Source organism: Columba livia, chromosome 15 (genome assembly GCF_036013475.1).
Source record: "Columba livia isolate bColLiv1 breed racing homer chromosome 15, bColLiv1.pat.W.v2, whole genome shotgun sequence".
NCBI lineage: Eukaryota > Metazoa > Chordata > Aves > Columbiformes > Columbidae > Columba > Columba livia.
The window spans coordinates 7,022,558-7,048,959 of NC_088616.1; the positions used below are offsets into that span (position 1 = coordinate 7,022,558).

Consider the following 26,402-nt stretch of genomic DNA (forward strand, 5'->3'; position numbering starts at 1 on the left):
TTCTCACTTTCACATGGTAAGTAGTAGATAAAGAAGGTAAGGTCCTTAGGCACAACATTTTGCGTGTGTTGGGTAAGTGGCAAGAACTAGAAACTCTTGCTAATTCTGGTCTGGTAAGGAAAAAAACCTCAAAGGAGTTAGGAAAATATGTCAATCCGTGTCACTGTGTGGTTGATCCACTGTATTGCCACTGGGGCTGGGGCACAGTGCTTTGTGTTAACACGAACTGAGCTTCCCAGTAGCAATGGCACTACCAAATACCCCTCAAAGTGAAGTGGAAGTGAAAGGTAAGCCGAGAAGTGTTCATTCCTTTGACCAACATGCGTTTTTGTTAGGGCTGGTTTTGACTGAGGGTCTTAATTCCCTACATTGCTCTGCTGGAGGGTCCTCATGCACAGGAGTCATACCAGCAGGTCCTGGCTGTGTCCTGGCATTGACCCAGGACACAGCCGGGACCTGTGCTGGGACAGGTGCTGGGATCATGCTGGGGGGTCTGGACATGACACCAGGGTCATACCAGTGGGTTCCCATGGGTGTCCCGGGGTTGACCCCAGCACCACTCCAGGGGGGTCTTTGCTTGACCCGGAGGTGTCCCGGGATTGACTCCGGTATCACGCCGTTCCAACAGTCACTGCGGTTACCCCCCCGCCTGCACCCGGGAGCCCACCGACTCAACCCCCCAGGGGACTGGGCCAGCCCTGTGCTCCCCGACCCGGCCAGCGGCCCCGTGGCCCCGACCGGCGCGGGCTGTGGGGGACCGGGTACCAGCGGGCCAGTCTGTGGGGCCCGTGGGCAGGGCGAGGGCCAGTCCCGGGTGCCGGAGCCGGGGCTCGGGGGCGCCGCGTACGGGAGCGCCGTCGGGTCTCCCGGGTAAGTCGGCGGCAGTCGCGGGGGGGTGGTGCGGGGCGGGGCGGGGCGCGGTCGAGGGCGGGGCCGGGCGGAGCGGCGCGGCTCGGGGCGCGCACCCGCCATGACCATCGGCGGCCCCCGCGGCCGGCACCCCCCGCGCCTCCAGATGCCCTGTCTGCGCAAGGTGAGCCAGCACCGGCCCGGCCCCGCGGGAGCGGGCACCGCGCCGGACACCGCAGGCGACACAGGCGGTGACACGGCGGGGACCGGGCACTGGCACCGTGGGGACGGGGTACTGCGGGGACCGTGTGCTGGGACCGCGGGGACCGGGCACTGGCACCGTGGGGACGGGGTACTGTGGGAACCGTGTGCTGGGACCGCGGGGACCGGGCACTGGCACCGTGGGGACAGGTTGCCGCAGGGACCAGGCGCTGGGACCGTGGGGACCGGGCACCGGCACTGCACTGGGCACTGTGGGCATCGGCGACCGGGCAGTGGGTGTCAGGGTCGCCGGGGGGTACTAGCACCACCTGTGTATCGTGGGATAGCGGGCATCACCCCATCCTCACCACCGCCACCGGGCACCGCCCCACGCGGGGACACCCACGGGCAGCACCCCGGAGCTGTGTGCGCAGCACCCCGGAGCTGTGTGTTCAGCCCCTGCCGCTGGCTCAGGGCCCTGCCAAAGCCCCGGCAGAGCTCACTCCCCAAAACCGGGGATCTCCAGCCTGGGGATACCTGGCTGCAGAGTGCCAGGCTGTCACCAGGCAATGCACGGGGTGCCCTGGGTCAGGGTGGGGGGGCGAAGATCTGCCAGGCCCAGTACCCCTGGCCGAGGGGCTGAGCATGGGGGATATTTGCTTGGCAGATGGAGCGGATGATCGTCAGCATGCAGGACCCCGACATGGGCATCAAGATGAGAAACCAGCGCCTGCTCATCACGGTCATCCCCCACGCTATGACAGGTGGGTCCCCGTAGCAGGGCACCCCACGAGGCACACAGGGTGGGGGAGGTGTCCAGGTGCTCCCTGGGTGGCCCCAGTGCTGCACCCAGCCCCATGGCACCCCATGCCGCTCGCCTCCCCGCACCCACAGGCACTCAGCATTGCAGCTGGGATCAATTATGCATCGGCTGAGCGGGGCGGGCGCTTGCTGGGCCGAGTGGCTCAGCACGTCCCTGGCAGGGTCCCCATCACCCTGCATGACCCCCAAAGTACCCACTGTGCTGTGGTCCCTCAGCCTGAGAACCTCCCCGTGCCCTGTCTGGGGGAGCCCATTGCACCCCACTAATGCTGCCTTGGTCCCCAGGAAATGACATCGTGGAGTGGCTCATCCAGAAGTATGGCATCTCCGAGGAGGGTGAGTGCCCTGGCACAGGCAGCCGACACCACAGGGGATACCAGGGCTGCCAAGCCCCCATACAGCCCCCGCTCTTGCCTCCCCAGAGTCACTGCACCTTGGCAACCTCATTGTAAAGCACGGCTACATCTACCCCCTCAGAGACCCCCGCAGCCTGGTGCTGCGAGCAGACGAGTCACCCTACCGCTTCCAGGTACAGCTCTGCTGATGACATGGGCACTGCCGCAGTCTTGGGGCCACCCTTGGCTTAGCACCATGGCACCCCACAGTGCTGCACCTCAGCTTCTCCTTCCCCCCATCCAGACCCCCTATTTCTGGACCAGCACCAAGTGGCCGGCCACAGAACTGGACTACGGTAGGTGCCACCGTGCCACTGGCACTGCCACAGGCTGCAGTCCCTTCCTGGCCTCCCTGAGGTGCCATCGCTCCTCTTGCAGCCATTTACCTGGCCAAGAAGAACATTCGCAAGCAGGGTGACCTGATCGAGCACGAGAAGGTGAGCAGTGCCTTCCTCACACCTGTGATGAGTTGGGGGGGGTCTCAGCCCACCCGGTAGTGGGGGTTCACCTGTGTGTGAGGTGGCATTGTCTCTGCCTGTGCTGGAGCGGTGATCAGACCTGGAGCCAGGCAAGGGGACGGGTGTCGTGCTGTGCTCATGGGGTGACACCGCTGCTGCCGCTCCCCAGGACAACTACAACCTCCTGCACAAGCGGATCAACCACACGTGGGACTTTGTGGTGATGCAGGCACGGGAGCAGCTCCGGTGAGTGTGGGCATGGCCCAGCATTGCTGCACCCCGGGGACCCACCGGGATGGAGCACCCTTGGGTGCTGGCATGGGCGGGCAGGGTGCCAGTGCCTCCCCGCTGCCTTTGCCTGGGCAGGGCGGCCAAGCAGCGGCGGAAGGGCGACCGCATCGTCATCGACTGCCAGGAGCAGGCATACTGGCTCGTCAACCGGCCCCCGGTGAGAATGGGTTTGGTGGGGCAAGGCGTGCTGGGCTGGCGGGTGAAGCTCTGGGCAGCACTGAGCACAGCCCCAGCCTGGGGAGCAGGGCTGGGGGTGCAGGGGTCCCGCCAGCCCCCAGCACGATGCTCTTGTTGCAGCCGGGAGCCCCCAATGTGCTGGAGCAGGGCCCTGAGCGCAGGAACTGCCAAACCACCCGTGTCCAGCTGGTGAGTGGGGTGGGCCAGGCACCCCCGGGGCTGCCAGTGGGCACAAGGCACAGCCTCCTGCCTGTGCCAGGATGCCAAACTGCCCCGGGGGGTGCCTGACTGTCCCCCCCCAGGCTGTGGCCACATTTGCCGGGGGAAGGAGGAGCTCCAGCTCCTCCGGGGGAAGGAGGAGCAGCTCCAGCTCTGCTAACACCCTTGTGTCCAAGCCCATCCTCCCACCCCGGCTGAGCTGTGAGGTCCATGAGTTTGCCCATGTGCCCCCCCACCCCTCCATGCCAGCACATGAAATCCCTGCAGGGTGCATGTGCTGCCGGGAGCCCTGGCACCCTGGGGTGCCCACAGCCACCGCTGTGCCCTTCCCCATCTCCTAACCCCACTAGCACAGCCCCAGCCCGCCCAGTCCATCCTCACTAACTCCCTGCTTTCTCTTCTCTGCACCGTGTACTGTGTCCTCTGCCCACGTAAGTGTCACTGACCCAGAGGCAGTGCCAGGTTGGAGGGGAGGGAGGGATGCCGGGGTTCACCCAACAGGCTGTGCTGGCTGAGCCAGGAGGGGTGTGGGGATGAGGCTGGAGGCCATAGGGATGGGCTATGGGGTGCTGGCACGGGGAAGAGGACTGGACGCCAGGGTCCTTGTCCAGGGTGACAATGGCAGGGCACGGTGGCCTGGCCCTGTCATGCTCTCACCTGGCCCCTCTTGCAGACCAAGAATATGGATTACTACAAGCGGGAGGTGAGTGGGGTGAGGGGCGGGGTGGGCACAGGCTGCTGAGCACCCCTGACGTCTCCCTCATGGCCGGGCACAGATCGAGTACTGCAGGAAAGCCATGGCCAGGACCAGGGTGAAGTCCTCCATCTGCCTCGAGGGGTGAGTGGCCAGCGGCTGCCCTGGCCACGGGCAGGGTCTCTGTCAGGGTGACGGGGGCACCAGCATCACCGCACCTGCGCTGCCATCACCCTTGGCAGGCAGCAGAGCTGAGGCTCTGTGGCCATCACAGTGCCCAAGCATGTCCCCACTGTGTCCCTGCAGTGGCTGAGGCTGGTGGCAGCTGTGGGATGGTGGCCCTGCCTGCCTCCAGCCACTGATCCTGGCAGGTACATCAAGTTCAACGAGCAGTATGTGCCCCACGACCCTATCATGTCCGGCTGCCTTCCCAGTAACCCCTGGATCACAGACGACACCACGTACTGGGCAATGAACGCCCCCACGTAAGTGTCTACATGGGGACTGCCAGACCCTGGCCCCCCAGTACCCCAACCTGCAGGATGGCGTGTGGGCTCGTGCAGGCAGCCCTGGGGTGCCCAGCGACAGCCCCAACACCAGTGTCACCCGCAGGGTGCCGACCCCCACAAAGCTGCGTGTGGAGCGCTGGGGCTTCAGCTTCAGCGAGCTCATCACCGACCCCCTGGGCCGGGCGCAGCTCCTGGAATTCCTCAAGAAGGAGTTCAGCGGTGAGCAGCCCCAGCCCCGCACCCCCTGACCCATTGCTACAGCCCAGCACCCCCAGACCCGACAACCTGTCCCAGCACCACCTGATCCACTGCCCCATCCTGGTACCAAACCAACATATCACCCTGTCCTGGCATCCCCCAACCCACCACGACATCCCAGCACCCCTGACTAACCTGTCCCAGCACCCCTGGACCCACTGCCACACCTCACACCCGCTGGCTCCATCCCCGGGCGGGAGGTTGCTGGGCCATGTGCCCAGCCATGATGGCTTTTAGGCCTTGCCCATGGGGGGTGCCCAGCGCTGTGTCCCCCTCCCCAGCTGAGAACCTGAGCTTCTGGGAGGCTTGTGAGGAGCTGCGCTACGGGGAACAGTCCCGCATTGCCGAGATCGTGGACTCCATCTACCAGTGAGTACCAGCAGGGTGAGGATTTGGGGGCGGCCAGGCTTTGCGGTTACCAGGTCATCACGGTGCAACATCCCACCACGGGGCTGGGTGCTCCCCACTGGCTGTGACTCCCCAGGCAGTTCCTGGCTCCCGGGGCCACACGCTGGGTGAACATCGACAGCAAGACCATGGAGCGGACGCTGGAGGGCATCAAGACGCCCCACCGCTACGTGATGGATGACGCCCAGATGCACATCTACATGCTGATGAAGAAGGTGGGTGAGGGCAGGGCTGGGCAGGGCTGGGCAAGGGCTGGGCAGGAGCCTGACACCTCTGCTCGCCCAGGACTCCTACCCGCGGTTCCTCAAGTCAGAGCTCTACAGGAACCTCCTGGCCGAGGCCGTCATCCCTCCAGAGACCAAGAAGCGGTGAGTGCAGGGGCCAGACCCCAGGACGCTGGGCTGGTCCCTGCCGGCACTGACCCTGCTCCGCCCGCAGGGTCTTCCCCTTCATGCGCAAGCAGCGGCACTCCAGCCCCAGCCCGGCCCTGCTCCTGCCCGCGGGCGACACCGAGGAGAAGAGCAGGGGCCCCACAGCTTCCCCCGTCCCCGAGGAGGAGAGCTGAGGGCCCCAGCCCCGCACCGACATGGGAGCTCCCTGGCGCAGCACCCCAACTTGGCCGCAGCCCCCCCCACAGCACACCCTGCCCCGCTGCAGGACCCCGCCAGCAGTAGCACTGAAGGAGAGAAGCCATACACCCCCCCCCGGAGCCCCCCTGGGCCAGGCTGGCCCTGCTGCAGACCCTGCTCACGTCCCTGCACTCTCCTCAGGGAGCCAGCACCCAGCTGGCCTGGTGCAGGGTCACCTCCTCCTCCTGCCTCCCCAGGCACAAGCCATGGTGACAATAAAGCCCCCATGGGAAAACACTGCGGCTCCCGTGGTTTTCGGGGAGTGTCACCACAGACAGGGGTGGGGGGTGCACATGGTGGTGGTCACCCCTTCCAGCTGGACTTGTGTCTCCTGGGCTGGCAGCCAGCCCTGCCCTTGCCTGCAGCACCCAGGCAGGGGGGACCAGCTCCCACAGGCACGTGTGCCCATGACGCGGCCACCACGTAAAGCTCTGCTTGTTCCAAGGGGCAAAACTAGACCCCATTGGCATACCCAGCTGCCCTCCTGGCTCAGCCACTGGAGCACCCACATAGAGCCTCCAGGGACGACAAAATGGCTTTTTGAGTGGGGCCAGAGGTGCCACGGGGCAGCAAAGCTGGACTGGCAAGGGGATGCAGGGAGCGGGGCTGGCACTGCGCCCTCTCCATGCCCAGAGCCTGTTAATCTGAGCAGAGGCTGAGGATCTGGCAGCAGGATTATTCTGTTCCCCAGAGCTGAGCCCCAGCTGCAGGGGATTAACACTGGTGCTTATATAAAGGAGAGGGGGCTGCTGCCTGCCAGCATGCCCACCCCCTGTGCACCCAGGGACCCACACAGTGCAGCAGGTTGGGGACGTCCCCAGCCCATGAAGGACCAAGCGGTGCCATGCTGCACCCTGGCCAACAAACATCAGGGACAGTTGGAATGGTCAGAACCACAGCATCCATCCCTGTCGCAAAACTGGAGACCCCCAGCACAGAATGGGGGATTTTTCTCAGCTCAGTGCTGGGTCAGACAGGGCAGCCTCGGGGCAGGGGACGCTGCAGGAGCCTTGGTCACAGGATGGAGCTTTGGACCTCAGTGTTGGCAGCCACCAGGCAGCGACAGATGGTCCCACGCTCCAGGAGCCAGCGCCTGCGAAGCAGCTCCCTCCAGCCTGATCCAAATCCAAGCCCCAGAGTGAGATTTTCATGCTGATGGGCTGCAGCAGGAATCTGGGGTGTAAAACCAGGTCACGGAGCCCTGGTGGGGGGCAGGGATGGGCTGGCCCGGCTCGGTTATCTCCCTCCAGCCTCCCTCCACATGCTCTTCTCCTGGTCCATCATGGGACAGGACAACAGGCAGTGCCTCAGGGCAGAGCCACATCCAGCTCAGCCACCAAAGCATCACCAGGACACCTGGATCCCTCCCAAAAAAGGGGGTTTCTGCCTTTGGGAAGCCACACCAAGGGCTGCCAAAAAATCCCGAAGTCTTGCATAACCTCAGCTGCAAAAACAAAAGCAGGGCACCATTTACAAACAATGCAAAAGAGGATTTATTGAAACCATTCCGGTTTAGACCAAGTCCTACAGGGCACAATTTGCAGTAAGTTAAAAGAATCAAACCAAACTGTCTTAGTGTTAAAAAACACACTAATACATAACACAGTGATATATGCCATCATCACCCATCTGAGTTACCGAGTCAAGGCACAAAGTCAATTATTAAATACTGCAAAAAAACAATTACACAGGAAAATAAGCTGGAAAAAGGACTTGTTTTGTTAAGAAGGTGCTGATTTGGCACTGATGCATTTCATTGAGCTGCCACAGGGAAATCTGCATTTTCAAAGTGTCTGGAAACATTAATGCACAACTTAAAGCCAGATAAGACCCCAAAGCCAAAAATATTGAAGGAACGCTCAGTGTGCCTATGGGAAAGGTCAGGACTGGGTAGTGATGGGAGGAGGGAGAGAGCCGAGACGCTGGGACTGCACTGAGAACATGGCCTGGGCACCTTGCCCCCTGCCAGGGCATTTCAGTGGGGTACAACCTGCCCGGGACCCCTGCAACGCTGGCACAGGGGCTTGCGGGGCTGCCTGGCTTCAGGTCTTCATCGTGCGAAGCAAAGAGGCAACCCAAGCTGGGGGACACACCGGGGAGCCTCCCTGCAGCCCCAGAAAACAGCTTGGAGAGAGAGGAACGGGGGGAGAACCCACTGTTTTGAGTCCAGGCTGCTTTGGAGGTCGTGGGGTGCTCTCCTGGGAGCATCCCTGCCTCGTGCTCTGCCCAGAGGCCCCAGGACTGGGCTCTGCCAGCAGCGCAGCTCTGCCCAGGCCAGCAGCTCTCGTCCTGCATAGCGACCGCCCCAGCTCTGGGCCACAGGGCAGGGGGAGCCAGGGCACCCCTGAGGCAAGGACCGGGCCAGCCGGGAGCAGGAGGTAAGAGCCCAGGCAGGGCACTGAGCTGTTGTCACAAGAGAAGAACCAGTGTCCAACCATACACAACCCTGCATAAGTTTCTCATCCTACAGTATTTCTGCACATATCCCGAGCTGAGACTAGCCAAGGGAGGGAGGCACTGGTCAAGCCGCCTCCAGCACTGCAAAACTCAAGAGCTGAATGAGCATTTGCAAGGCAGCTGGCATTGCCACTCAGGTACAGTGCTCCCCAGAGTGGCAAGCCCAGCTCCCAGGCAAGGTTAAAGTGCAATTCTACTCTGAAAAAATATCCTAGATCCTCTGGCACCTCAAAACCAGCAGGAGAGGCGATGACCATACCAGCAGGGACCAGCCTGCCTGGGCTCAGGGTGGTTTTCATATCACCTGTAATCAGACTGGGGCCAGGGAGGAACATTGATGCTCAAAGCAGGAGGGAGACCAGCTCCATTTCTGTGTCACCGAGGCTGCACAGCCTGGCTGCAAACGAAGCAGGAGAGACAGACAAAGGTGGGCTTGTGACTGCTGAGTGGGGTACAACGGGCTGTACTTTGGAAAAAAATGCCATTTTTAAAGTAGAATGACACTTGAACCTGTGCTCTGCTGGCCCAAGTGACGCTCAGCCACACCATCGGCTGTGGCGAGGGTCCATCTCTATGCACACCCCATGCCTACTGAAGCAGAGGCCTAAATCCAGAAGAGGGTGATTGCAAATCAATGCACAGCCAAGCACCTCTCCCACAGCCAGGAGAGCTGACTCAAAGGAAATCTAACACCACACGTCGAAGCTCCACTTCTCAGGCAAGCACCCAAGAAATAACCAGTGCCAGCATCCCCAGCAAGCGTGTGTTTTCCTCCAGACACGAGCTGAGTCAGCACCGTTCTGCAGACAAAGGAGGATCGAGGGGAAAGCCCTCCTCCCTGAGCTGATGACACTTCAGTGGTGGCCAAGCACTGAAGTCCCATCAGCTCTGTGGACAGACTCACCAGCAGCTGCCCCCACAGCCCAGGCATCTGGGAGTGCTTCCCCACCAGCAACACTTTGGTCTGTGGATCGAGAAAGGCAGCTTCCCGTTTGAATCCGTGATCTGGGTTTGCCAAGAGCACAGTGGCAGAGGAGAGGCAGCCTGGAGATGCCTGGGCCGGGGCAGCCTCTCCCTCTACCTCGGCGAGCTCACGCTCGGCTGTGGAATCGCATCCTGTAGAGGCGGTCCCGGACATACTGCTCACTGTCCACAGCCACCTGGCTCAGCCAGATCACCCTGCTATCAGAGACGTCCTCCTTCAGCTTACGCTTCATCAGAGACACCGACCCCGGCTCCTCGCTGGGCTGGGGCCCCCTCAGCAGCACGTAGCAGGCGTGACGGCTCCGCTCGAACAGCGCAGCTGGAACAAAGAGCAGAGGGAACAGCGCAGCCTAAGGTCTCTGTGTTCAGACTGGCCACCAGACCCAACACTGCACACCCACCAAATCCAGCAGGTACCAGAAGTCCAGTGTCCTCCTGCACCTCCTCGCTGGTGGGCTGGAAAGAGAGGACTTACCATTGAATGCAATTATTTGGTCTGTGCTATTGCGGAGCTCCAACAGGACATTAGTGTAGGAAGGGTGGAAAAGATACAACTTCTGGAGAGGAGCTCTGGATCTCTGCAACCAACAGGACACTATCAGGACATGGACTCACATGTTATCCCAGAGACAACACCAGCACCAGGCTCAGCTACTACTCATGCTCGACAGAACACATCCAGCCAGCTACTCATCCCTATCTGCCCAGCTCATCCTGCCTGATGCTACTAGTACTAGTGCTGGGATTTTGCTTCCTTCCCGGTGCTGGTGCTCTCCTCCCTGCCCCAAGCTCCCTACAAACAGCAGGCCTGTCTGCTACCGGCAGGAGACAGATTTTCACCCTAGGGCTGGCAGAGTTAGTGAAGGAAGCACAGGAATCTCGGCTGGTACTCAGGCACCCTCCAAGTCACAACCTGCCACTCATGCTGTCAGCCACTGCCCCAGCTGGCTTGGTTCCACAGCCGAGCTGCACATCAAGGCTGCCAGAGCCACCTCGGCACAGAGAGAGGATGTCCACGTGTCCACGGGAGGTGGCTGTGTGCACTAATGCTGCAGGAGGCACCTGGCCAAACAGCAGCGACTTCAGAGGTACCCGGCCAGTGGCCTCTCCTGCAGCACCGGCACCACGGCAGGGCTCTGGGAAAGCCAGTGACTCTGCTCACAGACCAACCAAGTCTCTTTTCTCTACGTAGACAGGCCAAGGGTGACAAAAGCTGCTGGTGCCAACACCAGCTGCTAGCAGGGACCCTGCTATGGACAGCCAGTGCAGGAGGCTGCAGCAGTAGTAGCACAGACAGATGTGAATGTGAACACTGGGAGAATGGGGTAGTTCCACCCAGTTCTGGCCTAAAGTCTGGAGAACAGCAACCATCCTGCAGCACTACTCACCGTTTCATTTCCTGGCACCTGGTAGTCACCCCAGATGAGGAAGGTGGAGCGGTGATCAGCAGTATAAAGTGTGGCTGGCCCAGGGCTCTCAGCTCTAGAGTTCAGCTTCAGGTCCCACTGGACTGCTCCAGATCCACTCTCAACAATCATAACCTGGGAGGGAAGAGAGAAAAGGAACTCACACCAAAGAGCTCTGACAAGCCATGAGAGAGAAACCCAGTCAGCTGTCTCTACCCCACACTGGCTATGCGAACAAGTATTTGACACATGGGAAGATGAGGAGCTGAGCATCACAGAGCTGTGAGAACTGGGGCAGGTCGCATCAAAGTCACAAGTTCTTCAGCTATTTCAAGGAGTTCAAAGCTCTGTCATTGAAGCCTCTTGCTGAGAAGAGAATTAAAGTACCTGAGCTGCTTCAATAACCTGTTGAAAGAGATCCTTTCCCAGCCTAAAGCTTCCTAAAATCACCCAGAAGGAACACATCCTACCAACTGTCCTCGACTCAATGCCAGCTTGAGCTGAGACACACGGAAAGAAAGGAAATTAAAAGGAAGAGATTTCAAACCTTTTTCCTGTTGGGTCCGATTTCACTCTCCAGGACAATAGCAAGAACATCGGGTTTGTAGTAACCGAGCAGCGGCTCACTAAGGGAGAGAAAGAGACAAGACAGATCATAGCACACCCTGATGGCTTGGGCATACCCTGTCCTTTCAGAGCAGCTTCTCTTCTCTCACAGCTCCCAACTCTGAGCCCAGTCCTGGGACATCCACATCACAGCAGGCTCAGAATGAAGAATCAAAGCCTTGGGCTCCACAAAGGAGACGCAATGAAGCAAGCATGATCCAGATATGACCACAGAGCAGGGTCCTGTGTGTGCTTCAAATAAAACAAAAAACCAGCATGTGCCAGGACACCAGTGCTGCTGGGAACCTGGAAATGCCACTTCCAACCCACAGTGGTAACACTACCTCACAACACGGGACACGTTGAGGGTCCACAAAGTCTGAAGATTTTGTGCGTTGATCAGCGTTGCCATCTCTGAGTTTACAACCAAGATGTTCTCCCGTGACCGTCCAGGAATTTTTGCCAGGTAACGAATGTCTCTGAAGCTGAACAAGGACAGAGAAACCATTACAATTTCTAGACCATGGATGGTTTTATTGTGAGGTTTCAGTTTGCTTCCCTGCACAGTAAACGCAAATGGGAAACCCTGGCCTGCTTTCCCTCCTTCCCTGTGAAACCCTGACCAGGCCATCAACGCCAGCCCTCTCCCCACGCTTTGGATGTGCTCCTAGTCCAAAACCCACATAGCCAGGAAAGAACAAAGCCCCAGGAGCCATTCTGTCAGGAACACCGGCACCCGTGGCTCCACCAGCCACCAAGACACAATGTCACACCTGAGGAGGGGTAAGCGGTGCGTGCTGCGGTCAATGTTCTTCTCCCACTGAGGATCTTGCTCAAGGCCAGGAAGGTTAATTTCCATCCCAGTTGCTGCAGTGTAGAGATCTTTCAGGGAATAGGCAGAGAGAGAGTTTTCTGTGAAAAAAAAAACAAAAACAAAGCAAGAATGAGGGATATAAGTTATCCTGCCCTTGCTCTGAACTCTACAATTTTCCAAATCTGGTAGATAAAATATATTTTTAGGGATTGCATCAGAGAGTTGTAGTGGTATTTTGAGACTCAAGCCTGCTTTTGAATGCTTTTAACATCTTATCTGTTCACAATCCAAGTGTTCCACAATAATCATTTGCTACTTAAACCTTACATTCTCAAGATTTTTCAAATAAAATTACTACAGTATGTGACAAACCTTAGTTTAAGCTGAAGCCCCCCCTTGAATAGCTCTTTTGCTAGATGAAAGCACAAGACAGCCTTTAAGAATGCAAAAGATTATTTCAGACAACCATGCAGCAATCCTGATTTCACAATTACAATCACTCTTCCAGACTGAATTCACAAACAGAACTGTACCTGTATAGAAAAGGAAGTAGGAAGAGGGGTCCAGGTTCAGCCTGATGTAGCGAGCTTTCCCAGCCACGTCCAGGCTCCCAGCAGAGCCAATCTGTTTGCCACTTTTTCCTGAATGGATGAAGCTCTTAATCTATGCAGGGAAGGAATTAAAAAAAAAATAAAAATAACAACATTAAAGCAGTATCACATTGCTACTGTTCCAACTCAAATGTTTTCCAAAAATTGTGAGCAGCTGGTAGGGAACAGCAGCTGAATGGGAACGACATAATTCAGGTGAACAGTCTCTCCCTGTTTTTGGAGGTGTTGGCATGAGTTTGATGATCCTTCTGCTGTGAATACCTTTGCAAGTTTGAAAACCACTTCCAGCACAGCCACTTGCCCTGAGCTTTCACTGGAGAGGACCCAGAGGCAGAAACAAAGCAGCATATGGTCACAGGGGACACTTGGCTTCAAGTAGGAGCTCTGCTAAATATTTTAAGTACCCTAATCTACTCCTCCTATGGTTGACATGAGTCCAAGGGGATAAAAGAGCTGACGGGTTTCTTTATATTCTTTGTTCAGAGTAACAGAATCCACTAAAAACATTTCACCCAGGAGAATGAAGGCTAAAATCAGGATCGGATTCAAACATCTGGGCAACAGTCATGGTCTGGGGAGAGCAATGCACACTAGGGAAAAGAGAAACACCAGACTGAGAGAAACAGCATCCATCAGAGATGCTGAGTCAGGCAGGCTCCCTCTTCCTTGCGAGGGAGGGCCTGGGAAAGAGAAGGAAACCTGCTGCTCCCAAACTGAATCTGGAGAGTCTGGCAGGTGAATAAGGGATAGAGTTTGCTGGGGAGAATGAAGAACACAGCTGGAGAGGGAAAGCAATGCATCCACCAGCTGTTCCCAGCCTCCTGCACTGGGAGGAGACACATACCAGCTCTTGTAGATCAGCTTCACCTTTACTCCAAGTGCTGGTTCAGCAGCTGCCCCAGGACAGGCACAGCTAAAGGTGTTCACACAGCAAGTAAGAACTCACATCCCCTCACTGGCTGCACTGCTCAATGCCGCTTTGCGCTGCTACAGGAGGTTATCCTGACAAACGGCACATTTCCCCAGGTGTGTTTGTGCTGGAGCCTGCAGCAGGTAGAGGTCAATAAGACTCCCAGAAAAAGCTGCCAACTGAACCCCAACCCCACAGACCCTTCCCCACTGGCAGCTCAAAGCTCTGACATTTCAGGATACAGCAGTATAATTAACATTCAGCTTCAGCCCTTGTTAGCTACAAAGCTAATTTATTTAAGCTCTGAATCTCCCTTCCAATGAGACTGTGTTTTTCTAAGCTGCAGAGCTCCACTCAAGCTCCCTACATTTTGTGTGATTTCTTAAAAAAGAACATATTTTTACTTCAGTTGACAGAGTGCTTGCCAAGTCCGGAGGGAGGAAGGGATTTCATACCAAGACAGCTAGAGAGGTTAAATGGAAAACAAATCAAAAGGCAGTCTTGCAGAACAGAGACTACATTCAAACATTTCTTGGCCTGCTAAGATTAAAAAAAGGGAAAAAAAGAAATCTTGAGATAACTGGGATAGCAAAAGCAGGGAGGAAAGAAAACACAAGAGAAACGTAGGCGGAGAGGACAGAATTTCTGATGACTCTGGCAACAACAATGCCTTGGACAGCAAAACCCTATTTGTTTATGGGGGATGCTGGTACAAGGACACGGGGCTCCCACTCCTCCCAGCAGGCTTGCAGGGATCCAAAACTTGTGAACGCTTTAAACAGACAGACCGCGTGTGCAGATGATGCTGTACCGCTCAGTCATGGCTGCAGATGTTTGAGTAGAAAAACACTTTTAGCTACAGGGCTTTCCCCCTCTAAGAAATGGCAAAAGCAATATTGGGATGGAGATAACACAACTAGCAGGTTTTTCACTAAATGAACCCAAGTCCGAATTAGCCAGTGCAGTGACTAAGGAAGAGAGCTGTGCAGAGCACAGGCAGAGACACGCAGGTATCAGAAAGGGCAGTGGTGGTACACAAGCGCGGGCTGTCAGCCCTGCATTCATCTAAGAGCCAAACCTGTCAGGGTTTGTTCACTGCCACTTCTCTGAGCAGCATCCCAGAAAACTGCAAGCTCATCTTGCCCGGGCTCACCCCACACACAACGAGGAGCGCAGACTGAAAAAGGGGAGGGATTCCTGGCCAGCTCTTTTCTTCTTTTTTTTTGACCATAAAACACTTGCATTGATATGGGAGAACATCTCTGCAGCGTGGGAAAGAACCTGCCCCAAACCCACAGGTACCAGAGGCCTCTGGACACTTCCTCTTAAAAGACAAGATGGAAATAAATAACATTCCTGCTATGCCCTGTGGTCTGGCCACCGCGTTTATCACAGCTCCAGAGTGACATACCTTATCTTCTGTAGCAATAAAGATTATCAGGTCCTGAACTCCATCACTATCCACATCTGGGATCACTGAGACGGGACTCAGAACAGTGTAATTCGCTCCGAAGTCACTGGGCTGTCTCCACTGAATCTCCCCTACAAGAGAGTTATTGGGAAACACTAAAACACACTTTAGATTGAAAGGCTTTTAAGGCTCCTGCTCTTTGAAGTACTTTGCACCAGCCAGCCATTTACAGCCCATTAGCACCACAAACCAGTCACATTTATGCTCATCATGGGGATTTCATTGCATTTCTACATTTCAAATGAGTCCCAGCATCCAGTTTCAATTTACAGTGGAAAGTAATTCTAGCTGCCTGCACAAATGCAGCCCAACACCCCGGGCACAGAGAACGGCTTTTCTCCTGCCTCATGTTAACAAGCTTCCCAGCATGTTCATCACATGGAAAAGCCTTTTTTGTGACCTAAAGCCTTGCTGCTGTGTACTTCCATCTGCACAGACATTTAAAGACCATAAAGCAGCTGAATTATGACCACAGCATTACAGCTACTCCCAACAAAACCTTTTCTGCTGCAGCTTGCCCCCTGCAGATGTTCCACGCTGAGGCAAGCAGCCACAACTCAGCTCACATCCACCTCTCCCTTGTTTGAAGAACACACACAGCACCTTCTAACTTGTTTGTAAACAGGTGGAAAAGCTTTGGTTTTTAAAAGACAGCGTGTGTGAGGGGTGTTTCTCTTCAACAGCTCCGGGCCAGCTGAGTGGCTCTGCTCTGCCCAGGGCTGCTGGCCACTTTCCAGTCACTGCCCAGTGGAATTTGCAGTGGAATTTCGAGGGGGAGGCCACTGAGACCTCTTTTTAAGGAAGACTTACGTGACTAACCAGGTTCTCAGAGGGGAAATGCTTACCCTCCCCTTTAAGCAGTATCAGACACAGCAGTTATCATTTCAGGAATGCGAAGTAATCATCTGCTCTTTGTCAGGAAGGCAGTTGTGCTGAAAGCCAAGGAATCACTACCTGACACTGTCTACAATAATTTAAGGCAGGCTGTATTTCCAGTAGGATTCCTCCAAAGCTTTCACTGAAACACTGAAAAAATACTTGGATTTGTTACTATGACAACAGATGTGAAGTAGAAGAGTGCCCTAGGAAATCGTGGGAAGGCAAAGAATTTCCCCCCCCTACCCTGAAGAAAACAAGCAGGCAAAGGAAGGAGAGAACTTAAGTTTTAAATAACTATATCCTGGCTTCAGCACAGTCCAAAGCTACAACAGTAAGACCAGGCTCATGAAATTCACATTTCAATACCTAACGCTCTATTCTTTGCTGTTTAGACAGTGGATATAATTTTGGAGGGAGTATTTTACTCGTAAAAGAGCAGACCGGCTTGATAGAAACACATAAGAGTGAAATGCATTCAACACAAAGAACTTGAGAAGATTTCATGCTCTAACAGAGCCCCCAAAGAACATGAACTGCATATCCAGTCCCATCCTGCTCCATCAACGGGAGATGGGACTATCCTGTCCGACGTCTGGAGCGCTACAGTGCCTCCTCAGAGCCTGAGGCCACAGCAGAAGCACGGCAACAGAAGCCAAGATGGAAATTAGACAAGTGCCTCGACAGCAAATCTAACCTGGGTGAAAGGGTTGGGGTTTTTTTGGTCCGGAAGGAATTATAAAAGTAGGACTTAGACAAGGGAGTTTAGCTCTCGCTTCAAGCAGCCCCGGGGGGCACAGAGAGGGATCGCTGGCTTCAGGCTGATGAGGGGCAGACAAAGCCAAAGGCTGCGCTGTCCCACCCTGCAGCTCAGCAGCCACCTGAGCTCCAGGCAGGTCTTTCCTACCGCAGTGTCAGCCCCCTCTCCCATGCCCTTGCCCACTCATTTACACTTGTAAGCTCCTTGCATCCCAACAGATACACTTTTGGTTCTTCTGAACCTATGACTTGATAGAAGAACCGCAGAGCGATGAAGAACTGCAACAGGAAATCATAATTCCCTGTTCCTCTACTTATCACTCATAATTTTATAGGCTTTCCTCCCTGTTACACATTCTCCAGGTTGGAGTTCTGGTTTATTTAGTGATTTCTTATACAGAAACAGTTTCATACATCTGGTCACTGTGGTCCCCTTTCTGCCACATCCCTTAGGAGACCAGCACTGCTGGATAAGCTGAGAAGGTATAACAAAACACTCCTGTCCTCCTGCCCGAGACTGCTTCTGGCCCTGGCAGAGATGGAATACAAAGCTACACAGACGTTTGCTTTGACCTGGAACAGCTAATCTTAAGCTCTTGTGTCCCAGTTTGCTTGTAAGATAAGCATGCAGGAATGTTGGATGTCCCACACAAATAGAAGACGCAATCCTGCACTTTCCTTCTTGTTTGCTCAGGTCACTTATTCTGGCAATGAAGAAAGCAAGACTTAACCCAACTTGAACTGAGAGAAAAGCACTAACTTTATCAGCATTTAAAGATCAAAATCATATCAGACACTTTCAGACGATAATCTGCCTACCCCTCCTTCAATCTTCCTACGGACAGAGGTTCGGCAGCCCAAGAGCCCTGGAATCTCACCAATCCTGCGCCACGATGAATCATTAACAGCTAAAGATTTTTCTGACTACTTTTTTTAGCACAATGTGGTGTAAGTCAGACTTTGCCACTTTAAATACATTTAGCCTATTTAAATACATTTTATTCTGAGCTGTCTTCCTATTCTCCAGTAAAAGTCCAATGTGCTAAGAATCCCCCTTTAACCTATTTATTAGCAAAAAGGTATCAAATATGCCAACTTCTGAGTTATTCACTTGTCTATCTGAAGCAATTCTTCGTCTTTTGCTTTTCCTTTATCTATGGAATGTTTTCTTTACTGTATTGTTGCTGTGACCTGTGGCTTCGCCTGGTTCCTTCTCTCCATGTTTGTGCTATTTTTTTATGCCTTTGGCTCAGCAGCCGCCGTTCTACACTTTGCCCTGAAAGCAACTGCTTCATTAATAGTCTATAAATAACCCATGTTAAAGCCTACTGATGAGGGAAACAGTGCTAAGATATCTCGGTTGGTACAGAAGCTTTCCCGCTCTGTGTGTATGTCTACACTTCCATCTGCAGTGGAAATCAAAAGCTACACTAGATTTTCTTCAGATTACTTGGAGCTATACCTCTTGCTATTTATCTCTCCCAGTTTTGGGAAAATAGGGTGTGAGAGGTTCAATACCAGATACAGAGGATGGCACCTGAGGCATGTTCCCAAGGAGGAACATGGATTGTTTATATCCTTGGAAATGGAGACCTCCAAAATTGAGGTATTTCAGGCTTCCTCAGCAAGTGCAATAGAAGATCAGTGCCCTGTTCCTAGGGAAGTACTGGCACTCTCTACCCTCACCCCATGTTAGGCAAGATGATGATGAATTTCTCCAGAAATGAAGAACACTTTCCAGAGGAGCTGGGCAAAACCCTGGACTACTGAAACTGACTGGTGAGTACTTAGGATAAGTGCTCTCCTTGCCGACTTTAAAACCATAAATGCCCAAAACTCCCACTCCTCTTGCCACTGCAGGTACTCCTAGTACTCACACACAAACACTTGAGAAACATCACGGGTTTGTGTCCAACCCGAGAGCATAAAGTAACATTCACAGCTAGTGACTGCTTCTCCTGTTTCAAAAGCTGTTGGAAAGTTGGTCTTACATTACAGTGGCTGGCACAAACCACCACAACAGAGTCCAGCCTTTGGAACACAGCGGCTGAGAGAACAGTCGCTTCTCAACAGCCCAGAGAGTTGCTCTGGCAAGGTTTTTTGAGATAATAAACACCTTGTGGCCATTGTTCATGTACCAGCAAGTCATGTCACGCTGATGGCCACAGCCTGCGAGGTCTGAAGGTCACCAGGTGAGGAAAGCAAGTGGCATGTCTCCCATCAGTTACAGCAGCAGTACTCTGCTCGCCACCCACCTGTCCGCAGCTCGACTGCCGTAAGAGACACTGGCTTCCCCACGACCAGGCAACCCGGGGCCTTGCTCCCCCCGAGCTGCTGGATGCCGCACTGCAGCCACTCCACCTCCTCGGCAGCAGGACGCTCCCAGAGTGCTCGGCCATTCGTGCCAGACACGGCGGCGATGAAGGCACAGGGAGAAGGCAGACCTGAAGGGGAGAGATGTCAGAGGGAACGCTGCCTGCACTCACCTTTGCTGCTCACCCAGCACCCCACCGCGCTAACCGGGTTTTCTCTCCCAGTCCCATGGTAGCCTCACTAACTAGAACTAAAAGAAAAATAACAGCCCTTTTACTACAAGGCTTTCCGTTTCTGAAACAGCTACCTTCATCCAAACAGGATCTGTTGAAGCTGCTGCTGCTGTTGCTGGCTTTGAAAGCAAAGATGACATCTTGCACTTTGTCTTCGTCCACGTCTTCTATAGCGAGAAACTGGTAGGCCACTGTAAAAGAGACCCCGTTGCAGGTGCTGGTGGGGATTGCCTCAACCCCCAGCACAGCTGGCTGGAGCAAAACACAAATTCCCAGAGACCCACTCACTGCCTCCATCCCTGACAGTGCAACATCAAGACAAATCGGCTTTTGTATTGAAAGAAAAGCCATCTACATGACTACCAAGGACTGGAAGTTAGTGCCAAAGGATTTTTAAAGTTTGCTAACCCCTAGAGGATTTGCCTCTTTTTTTTTTTACAGCCAAACAACCAAAATTTGAACTACGCTAAACAAAGAACAACTCTGGTCTTGGTGAGGGGATGCCATTCTTGAAATATATTAACAAACAAACCCCACAAAACCCAGCCCCAGATATTCCATCTTTCTCACTCTCAGCTAAAAGCAGCTTTCTTCAGCTCAGGGGTGCGGAACTTGGGATTTCTGCACTAACACACAAAGCTCAGTCCTCGTGGGTGAGCACTATTGCTGTGTTTACAGCATGAGCAGCACACACCCGCCACACATAATACAGAAAAGCTTTCACAGAAGCGAATGTGGAGCCACCAGGGAGCAGTACTCAGGCCAAAGAGCCGACTAAAGCAACATAAATTTGTGCAATGTATCTTAAAAAAAAAAGAAAAAAGATGCAATTCCTCTTCTCCCTTTCCCGTTAGTCATGGAGAAAATTAGAAAGTCATACTGACAGAGCAAGAATGCCTAATTCTCTCCAAACCTCATCTCAAACTTCAAGGGACCACTTCACAGACCAAACTTCAACAGAGATTTATTCCCAGATAACCTTCCACAATTTTATTTTTCCAAATGAGGCCAGCCTGCTACCTTGTTAGCACTTCAGAGCAGCATTTAATTTCTTCAGCAGATCCTGTAAACACCTCCAGGAAGGCCACTGCAATTATGACGGGCCACTGCTTATCCAGGTCAGATACCCAGAGCTCTCGCTCCCCAGGGCAGCATCCCTGCAGGCTCCAGATCGCGCTGAGGTAGGGCTCCACAATTCAGATTCATGGCACATAAAGGAAAAGGACTGTTGGTAAATATTTATTCTGCTACATCAAGCTCACCTGCATTGTCATAGTTTCGGAACCATGTTCTTTCTGAAACTGGCCTCTCTGGGCAAGGAATGATAAAGGAAAAAGCAAACACAATTATCAGACACAGAAATAATGAGATGAAGAAGGCGGCAGTGCGCCACCGGGACAGCCGAGACAGCTGTGATGGCTGCTTGCTGATAATCCTTCTCTCCACGGAGTTTTCATGGTTCTCTTGAGCTTTTACATCCTCAGTCTTCAGAGGGTGGATCTCAGCTTCCGAGTCTTTGTTATCCATCGCAGCTCCTTCATCGGTGTTCAGACACCCTTCTCCCCCTTCACCTGGAACAATGGGAAGTGCGGTTAAAATAGATTTTGGAATATATCCAAAAGAGCCATCAAAATATCCTGTTACTACCTGATATTCACAATGGAAACACTTAATGGGAGGTGAGCAAATCAGCGCTTTGTCATGCAGCCGGGTGCAACACACCAGTGGTACTGAGGTCTCCCATAAGGACCAAGGGGGAGAGACTGTGGGGTGCAGGAATAGCACTGCTGCTTCTTCAGAGGAAGAAATCGCACAAACACGGCTACAGCCTCTCTGCAGAACAGACCAACTGCTCTGTAGGTCTCACCCGTAAGAAACACGCCAATAGCTCCTTTTGCTGCAAAGACTTCTTGCCACTGCCCGTGTATGTCAGTCTGACTCCTGGCTGGAGAGCTGAAAGGAAACACTTGTGACCTTTATGTCCCAACGTAAGGCTGGTCCTTACTGTAACAAGCAGTTGAGCTTCCCTGGGAGAGTGAGAGAGAAATAAACACCAGAGTGTCCTGTACAGGAACAAACCCAACCTCTTCAATACCTTCTCAGATGAGAAATCACTTGATCAGTTTATCAACCCAGCCCGATGGAAGGCAGAGAGTGATTATTTTCCTCCCCAGAGGAAAAAGGAGGCACAAGTTGAGACTAAATTCAGGCAAACTTGATTTCATCAGAATGGAAGAAGAGCTAATAACTGCTATTTTAGTTTTTCCTGCTATAAATCATAATCTTGAGCTACAGCTACAATAACAGAGGTTCTGTGCCAATTTATTATAAAAAGGGAAAAAAAATAGAAAAAGCCCTAGCCTGTTACAGAAGTCTGTAACTCATTACTGACAACAACAACAAAAATCAATGTTATATACAGTTTCTCTGATAGTGCTTCTTTAAAAAAAAAGCGGAAGAAATAAAGAACAACACATTCCAGTGCCTTGGAAAAAGCTGCATGACAGCGTCATAAAAAGTTATATCAGAGCAAATAAACATGACAACTGAGCCAATTTTCCATGACCATTCCTGGATCATCCGCTGGAGTGATTTACTTCCCCAGCAGCAAATAGCTTAAACTCAGCACCGACACACAACACAGAGGGCTGGGGCTTTCAACTCCACCAACAGGGCTGGTGACACCTCGCATTTCAGCGATGGGGACAGCGCAGGAGTGGGTTACGCGACCTCCCTGGCCATGAGGCAACTCCCTCCTGTATCTCTACATGCCCATCTCCAGTGACGGGGAGATGTGGATCGTCTGGAAGGCTGCAGTAACCAGCATCCACAGCACAGGCTGCAACAAGGCTGCAGCACAGCCCCACCAGCCCCTCCAGCCCCAGGATGGAGCCGGGAAAACCCCAAGGCACAGCCAAGTGCCTCCAGCACCTATGAGACACCCTGAGATGAACCTAAACCAGACTTCCCCCCACTTAGTCCAAAAGGGACACCATCTTAATGCTCTATGGAAGGCCTATTTGTATGACTCACCATAAATCACACCACTGTCATCTAGTCTGGGATAAGAACAATTAAAAAAGTGGTAATTATCCCGACAGCCCCAGCAATTGCCTCTCTTTTGCAGCAATGACCCTAGGAGCCACCGATTCCAAAGAGCCCTCCATGCCTTTAAAGCAATTCTTTATCTTCTCTTTCAGGGTTTGAATAATGCCCTTTGCACCCCTGCCAGCGCAGAGGCGGTGCCAGAACAACCACCACAAAGGCTGGTGGCAGAGACTCACACAATGCAGGAAACCCCGTTGCCCGCAGTTGCCAAAGTACACGCTGGCAGCGCGTGAAATGGTCCAAGCTCTGAACAACAAAGAAGTCTGGTCATCACTTTAATTGAAGACAAGCAGAAAATGATAGTGTGCATTTCAGATTATTTTACTGTCCTCTAGCAGCCGGCGTTTTGTCTCCTGCTGGTCAAGGACACAAAATAATTTGCTGGAAAGTTTAACGCATTCAGGCACTTTGCACAGAAACAGGCAGCGACAGGACCCTGTGCTGCTGCAGGATTAATACACACTGTGTGCATGACACCTCACAGCCAGCACCGGCTCCCTGCTTGGGGATGTGGAGCCTCACCGGGAGAAAAAAGACTTAATAGAAAAGGAAATAATTAGCAATTGCACACGACAGACCCAAATTGAACCCGCACAGCCCCAGGAGCTTGGCAGTACAGCCAGAATCTGCACCTTGCACAATTTCACTTGCTGGGGTGCACTTGCATTGCTCCCCACGCTGGAACAGCTGCTCACCCCAGCAAATGGCACCAGGAGCCAGCAGGAACGAACCTGCTCTCCTGTCCAACAGCAACAACACTGCGCTCAGGACAAACACACAGCTCCTCGGCATAACTCACCTTCACCGGGCACTGACTCTCTTCCCAAAGCTGCAGCGCAGATTTACAGATCTGATCTGAATCAAACTAGTGAAACTCACGCAGCAAGCGGTTAGCACCAGGCCACAGCTAAATCCAACAAACTGTCACTACCGGGCAGCTGCAACCGCCTGCCCAGCACAGAGAACCACACACCGTTAGGTGTGTGAGAACTGGGGACAGAAACCATGGAAGTATCAGTCCAACAGAAGGTTTAACTCATTTTCCACCTGTAAAATACCAAACCACAGCATTTGTAATCACACCAGGCAGCAGCTCTTCCTGGAAAATTTCTAGCAACATATCATAACTTAGATTTGACGTTCAACATGTTTATTTCTTTCACAGAATGGTGATGATCAGATGCTGACCAGCCATTTTAGGAACCCAAACACAGCATCTGGCTGGTTTGGTTCTGTACTTCTTTGTTTCAATCATCTTACAGCTTTACTTTCTGTCAGTCAGAAACTGTTGAAGCCCCAAGCTGAAACCAATAATGACAAAACAGGTTCCAAATTTTGCTCTGAACAAGACGTAACATTCATGGCTGCCTTCCACGAGCAGACTGTTCAGTTTTGATCCGGGTACAGCGCAGCACTGCAGAGAATCCGCTGGGCATTCACCTGCTGCAACACCAAGGCATTATCGGGTCATTTTTTTCCTTTTCTGCAGTCCCACTTACATCAGCCCCAAGGAAATAACATGCAAGATTTCCCCCAAATGAGGACATTTTCCTTTCAAATATATTCAGACTGCACTGTGCACACACGCTTACAGCTTTGCTAGATCATCTGCAGCTCATAACTCTTTTTCGACCTAAAGTCGTAGCCACGGGCTGGCAGGGAGAGCTGCCCCATCCCCCCAACACCCGGGACCTCTGCTCCTGCCTGCGGCCTTACAGCCTTTGTGTGGATACGGGTTGTAACACAGATCACGCCAAAGACAACGCAGGTACCTGGCTCAGAGAAATACCCACATTCTGCTGCTATAGCCGTCCTTTCCCCTCCCCTCTCTCTTGCTATTTTGCCCGTTAACACAGGTCCATTCAAAACACCAGGTTCTTCTTAACCAAGACTTAACCCTCCAGCGCAGACACAACTCGTGCCAGAGAGTTCACAGCAAGTGAACTGGAAACTCCTCCAAAGCACAAACGTCACCTTGCAATGTGATACACGTGTCGTTTGTAGACAGATTTCACAACAGTTGGGGTTCAAGTAGAGAAACTTGATCTGTTTAGAGAAACTTGATCTGTTTAGCAAAGAGCAACAGAAGGATGGGAAGAGCAAAGCCCTCTAAGATGAAAGACAGCATTAAAGGTGCAAAGCTACACGGACTGATTACAGGTCAGGTCAGTAATATCAGCCAAGCAGCAGAAACAGATGCCATTTGTCAGCCCAGACCTTACAGTTTTGCTGGATCCGAGCCACTCGTGCTCACCGAGGGCTGCAGAGCCGCTGCGTCAAGCCTCGGTGAAGGAGTTAGCGAGTTGTTTGAATCCCTCACATCAGAGACATCCCCATGGGGCTCCCCTGTTGCACCAGCAGCGCAGCGACTTCTCCACACTGCCCGACATTTAACACAACAGGGATATGGGGAGATCTCAGTGCACGAAAACCCTTTAGAAGAGACTGTGTTTATTTCATATCGGTTTATTAAAAAGAAAAAAAAAAAAAGAAAGTACATTTTTTTAAGCGGAGCACTTGTTCCACAGGTCACAAGCTCCCCACTGGCCACTGGGTTCTTCCTGCACAGCCCAGCGAGGTTTACGACAGCACAAAACAGCCACTTTCCTCCAGCAGCTGCTGTCCTTGTCAGCTGTCTCCAAGAGAAACCTCCTTTCTCCCCCCAAAACTGAATTTTTCTTTTCCTCTCTTACACACGTACACAGAGGAAAGCTCATACAGAGACCATTCCACCCGCACACCCAATGCCCAGCCTGGCAGAGCCTCTCGGCTTCCAGCCTCCACAGGCAGCTGCTTGAACAGGGCCCAACTCTGCCCCAGCACGCGGGAGGGCTGGTGCAGCCACACGGAGCCACCCCCCCGCCATGCAGGCTGTGCGTGGATATTTCTGCTTTCCAAAATAAGGAAAAAATGAGTGGAAATCAGAACTTAGCATATTAAAGCTTTTTTTTTTTTCCTTTCTGCAAGAAATGCTCCAATTCAGCCCTGCAGATTTGGTCTGCTGAGGAAAAGAGAAATGCAAATTTGAACCGTCTCCAGGAAGAGTGCAGAAGGCTGCGTGCTGAGCTCCGCAGAGGTGAGGGGTGTCGTGTATTTCTATGTGATTGAAATACAGACCTGCACTTTCAAGTGCTGCGTAAGCGTCTCCCCAGGACTCCCACGCAGGCTGCCAACCACACGCGATAAATAAGCTCAGATCAAACGGAGGATTTGAGCAACAAGCTACCTCAGCAAAGGCCCAGGCTTTTGCAAAAGGGATTAAATTCCCTCCCAGGCTTCTTGTTTTGGGGCAGCTTCACGAGCTGCTGGAGGCGGACGGTGAAGCCGCCAGCCCCAGGGACAGCGCTGGGGCCGGTGCAGCGCGGAGCGCAGAGCACCGCTGCTGCCCCGGCCGGCCGGAGGGCAGTGCCGAGGGCCGCGGGCCCAGCCCGGCCGCCGGCTCACCGCCCCGGTCCAGCCCCGAGCTCCCGCGCTGGCTCCCACCGGCTGGTTCCCGGCATCTCCATCCCACGCCCGCCCTGCCGGAGCCATCAGCAGCGCCCGGGGCCGCCTCGGGAGCCGGTTCCCTCCCTCGATAAGCAGCCCCACAGCCCACCGGGGGAGCAGCCCGGAGACCGGAGCGGGGGAGGCCAGCTCACCCAGCCTCCGCAGCCCGGGCCTGCCCGTCGCGTCCCCCGCCCGGCCCGGCCTCCCGCACGGCAGCGCAGCCCAGCCCAGCCCCGGTCTCCCCCAGCCCGGCCCGGCCCGGTCTCCCCCAGCCCGGCCCGGCCCGGTCTCCCCCAGCCCCCGGCGGCACCGGCCGCCCCGCTCCGCTCCGCACTCACCTTGCGCGCCGCCACCGCCGTCACTTCCGCCTCCGTCCCCCACCGCCCCCTGGCGGAAGTGACGCCTCAACGCCCCTTCCGCCCGACTCGGAGCCGCGCCTGCGCAGCGTGGCCGCGGCG

At 53.9% G+C, this 26,402-nt stretch overlaps 2 protein-coding genes across 11 annotated transcripts; one reads left to right on the forward strand and one right to left on the reverse strand.

Annotated features, from left to right (window-relative positions):
* Nucleotides 1–887: 887 nt before the first annotated feature.
* RGS11 (regulator of G protein signaling 11) lies at nt 888–6,147 on the forward strand. 9 transcript variants are annotated; one of them, XM_065030797.1, is made up of 17 exons: nt 888–1,033; nt 1,718–1,814; nt 2,158–2,208; nt 2,274–2,401; nt 2,512–2,563; nt 2,646–2,704; nt 2,895–2,971; nt 3,092–3,173; nt 3,314–3,382; nt 4,086–4,115; nt 4,189–4,250; nt 4,478–4,591; nt 4,719–4,834; nt 5,155–5,242; nt 5,358–5,496; nt 5,567–5,649; nt 5,720–6,147. In XM_065030797.1, exons 1-17 carry the CDS (start codon nt 971–973, stop codon nt 5,844–5,846), a joined length of 1,437 nt encoding a protein of 478 aa, XP_064886869.1. In that variant the 5' UTR covers nt 888–970; the 3' UTR covers nt 5,847–6,147. The 9 variants fall into 9 exon arrangements, with proteins under 9 accessions (XP_064886869.1, XP_064886870.1, XP_064886871.1 ...); XM_065030798.1 differs by having other exon boundaries at nt 889–1,033; nt 2,295–2,401; XM_065030799.1 differs by having other exon boundaries at nt 889–1,033; nt 2,295–2,401; nt 4,092–4,115.
* Nucleotides 6,148–7,379: 1,232 nt separating this feature from the next.
* On the reverse strand, nt 7,380–26,389 carry FAM234A (family with sequence similarity 234 member A). Of its 2 annotated transcripts, XM_065030791.1 has the most exons (13): nt 26,283–26,308; nt 21,218–21,303; nt 20,613–20,921; nt 19,425–19,541; nt 19,060–19,248; nt 15,110–15,240; nt 12,711–12,840; nt 12,137–12,275; nt 11,708–11,848; nt 11,305–11,383; nt 10,740–10,892; nt 9,827–9,929; nt 7,380–9,670 (listed from the first exon to the last, which is right to left on the reverse strand). In XM_065030791.1, exons 3-13 carry the CDS (start codon nt 20,875–20,877, stop codon nt 9,459–9,461), a joined length of 1,659 nt encoding a protein of 552 aa, XP_064886863.1. In that variant the 5' UTR covers nt 20,878–20,921; nt 21,218–21,303; nt 26,283–26,308; the 3' UTR covers nt 7,380–9,458. The 2 variants fall into 2 exon arrangements, with proteins under 2 accessions (XP_064886863.1, XP_064886864.1); XM_065030792.1 differs by lacking the exon at nt 21,218–21,303 and having other exon boundaries at nt 26,283–26,389.
* Nucleotides 26,390–26,402: the final 13 nt, after the last annotated feature.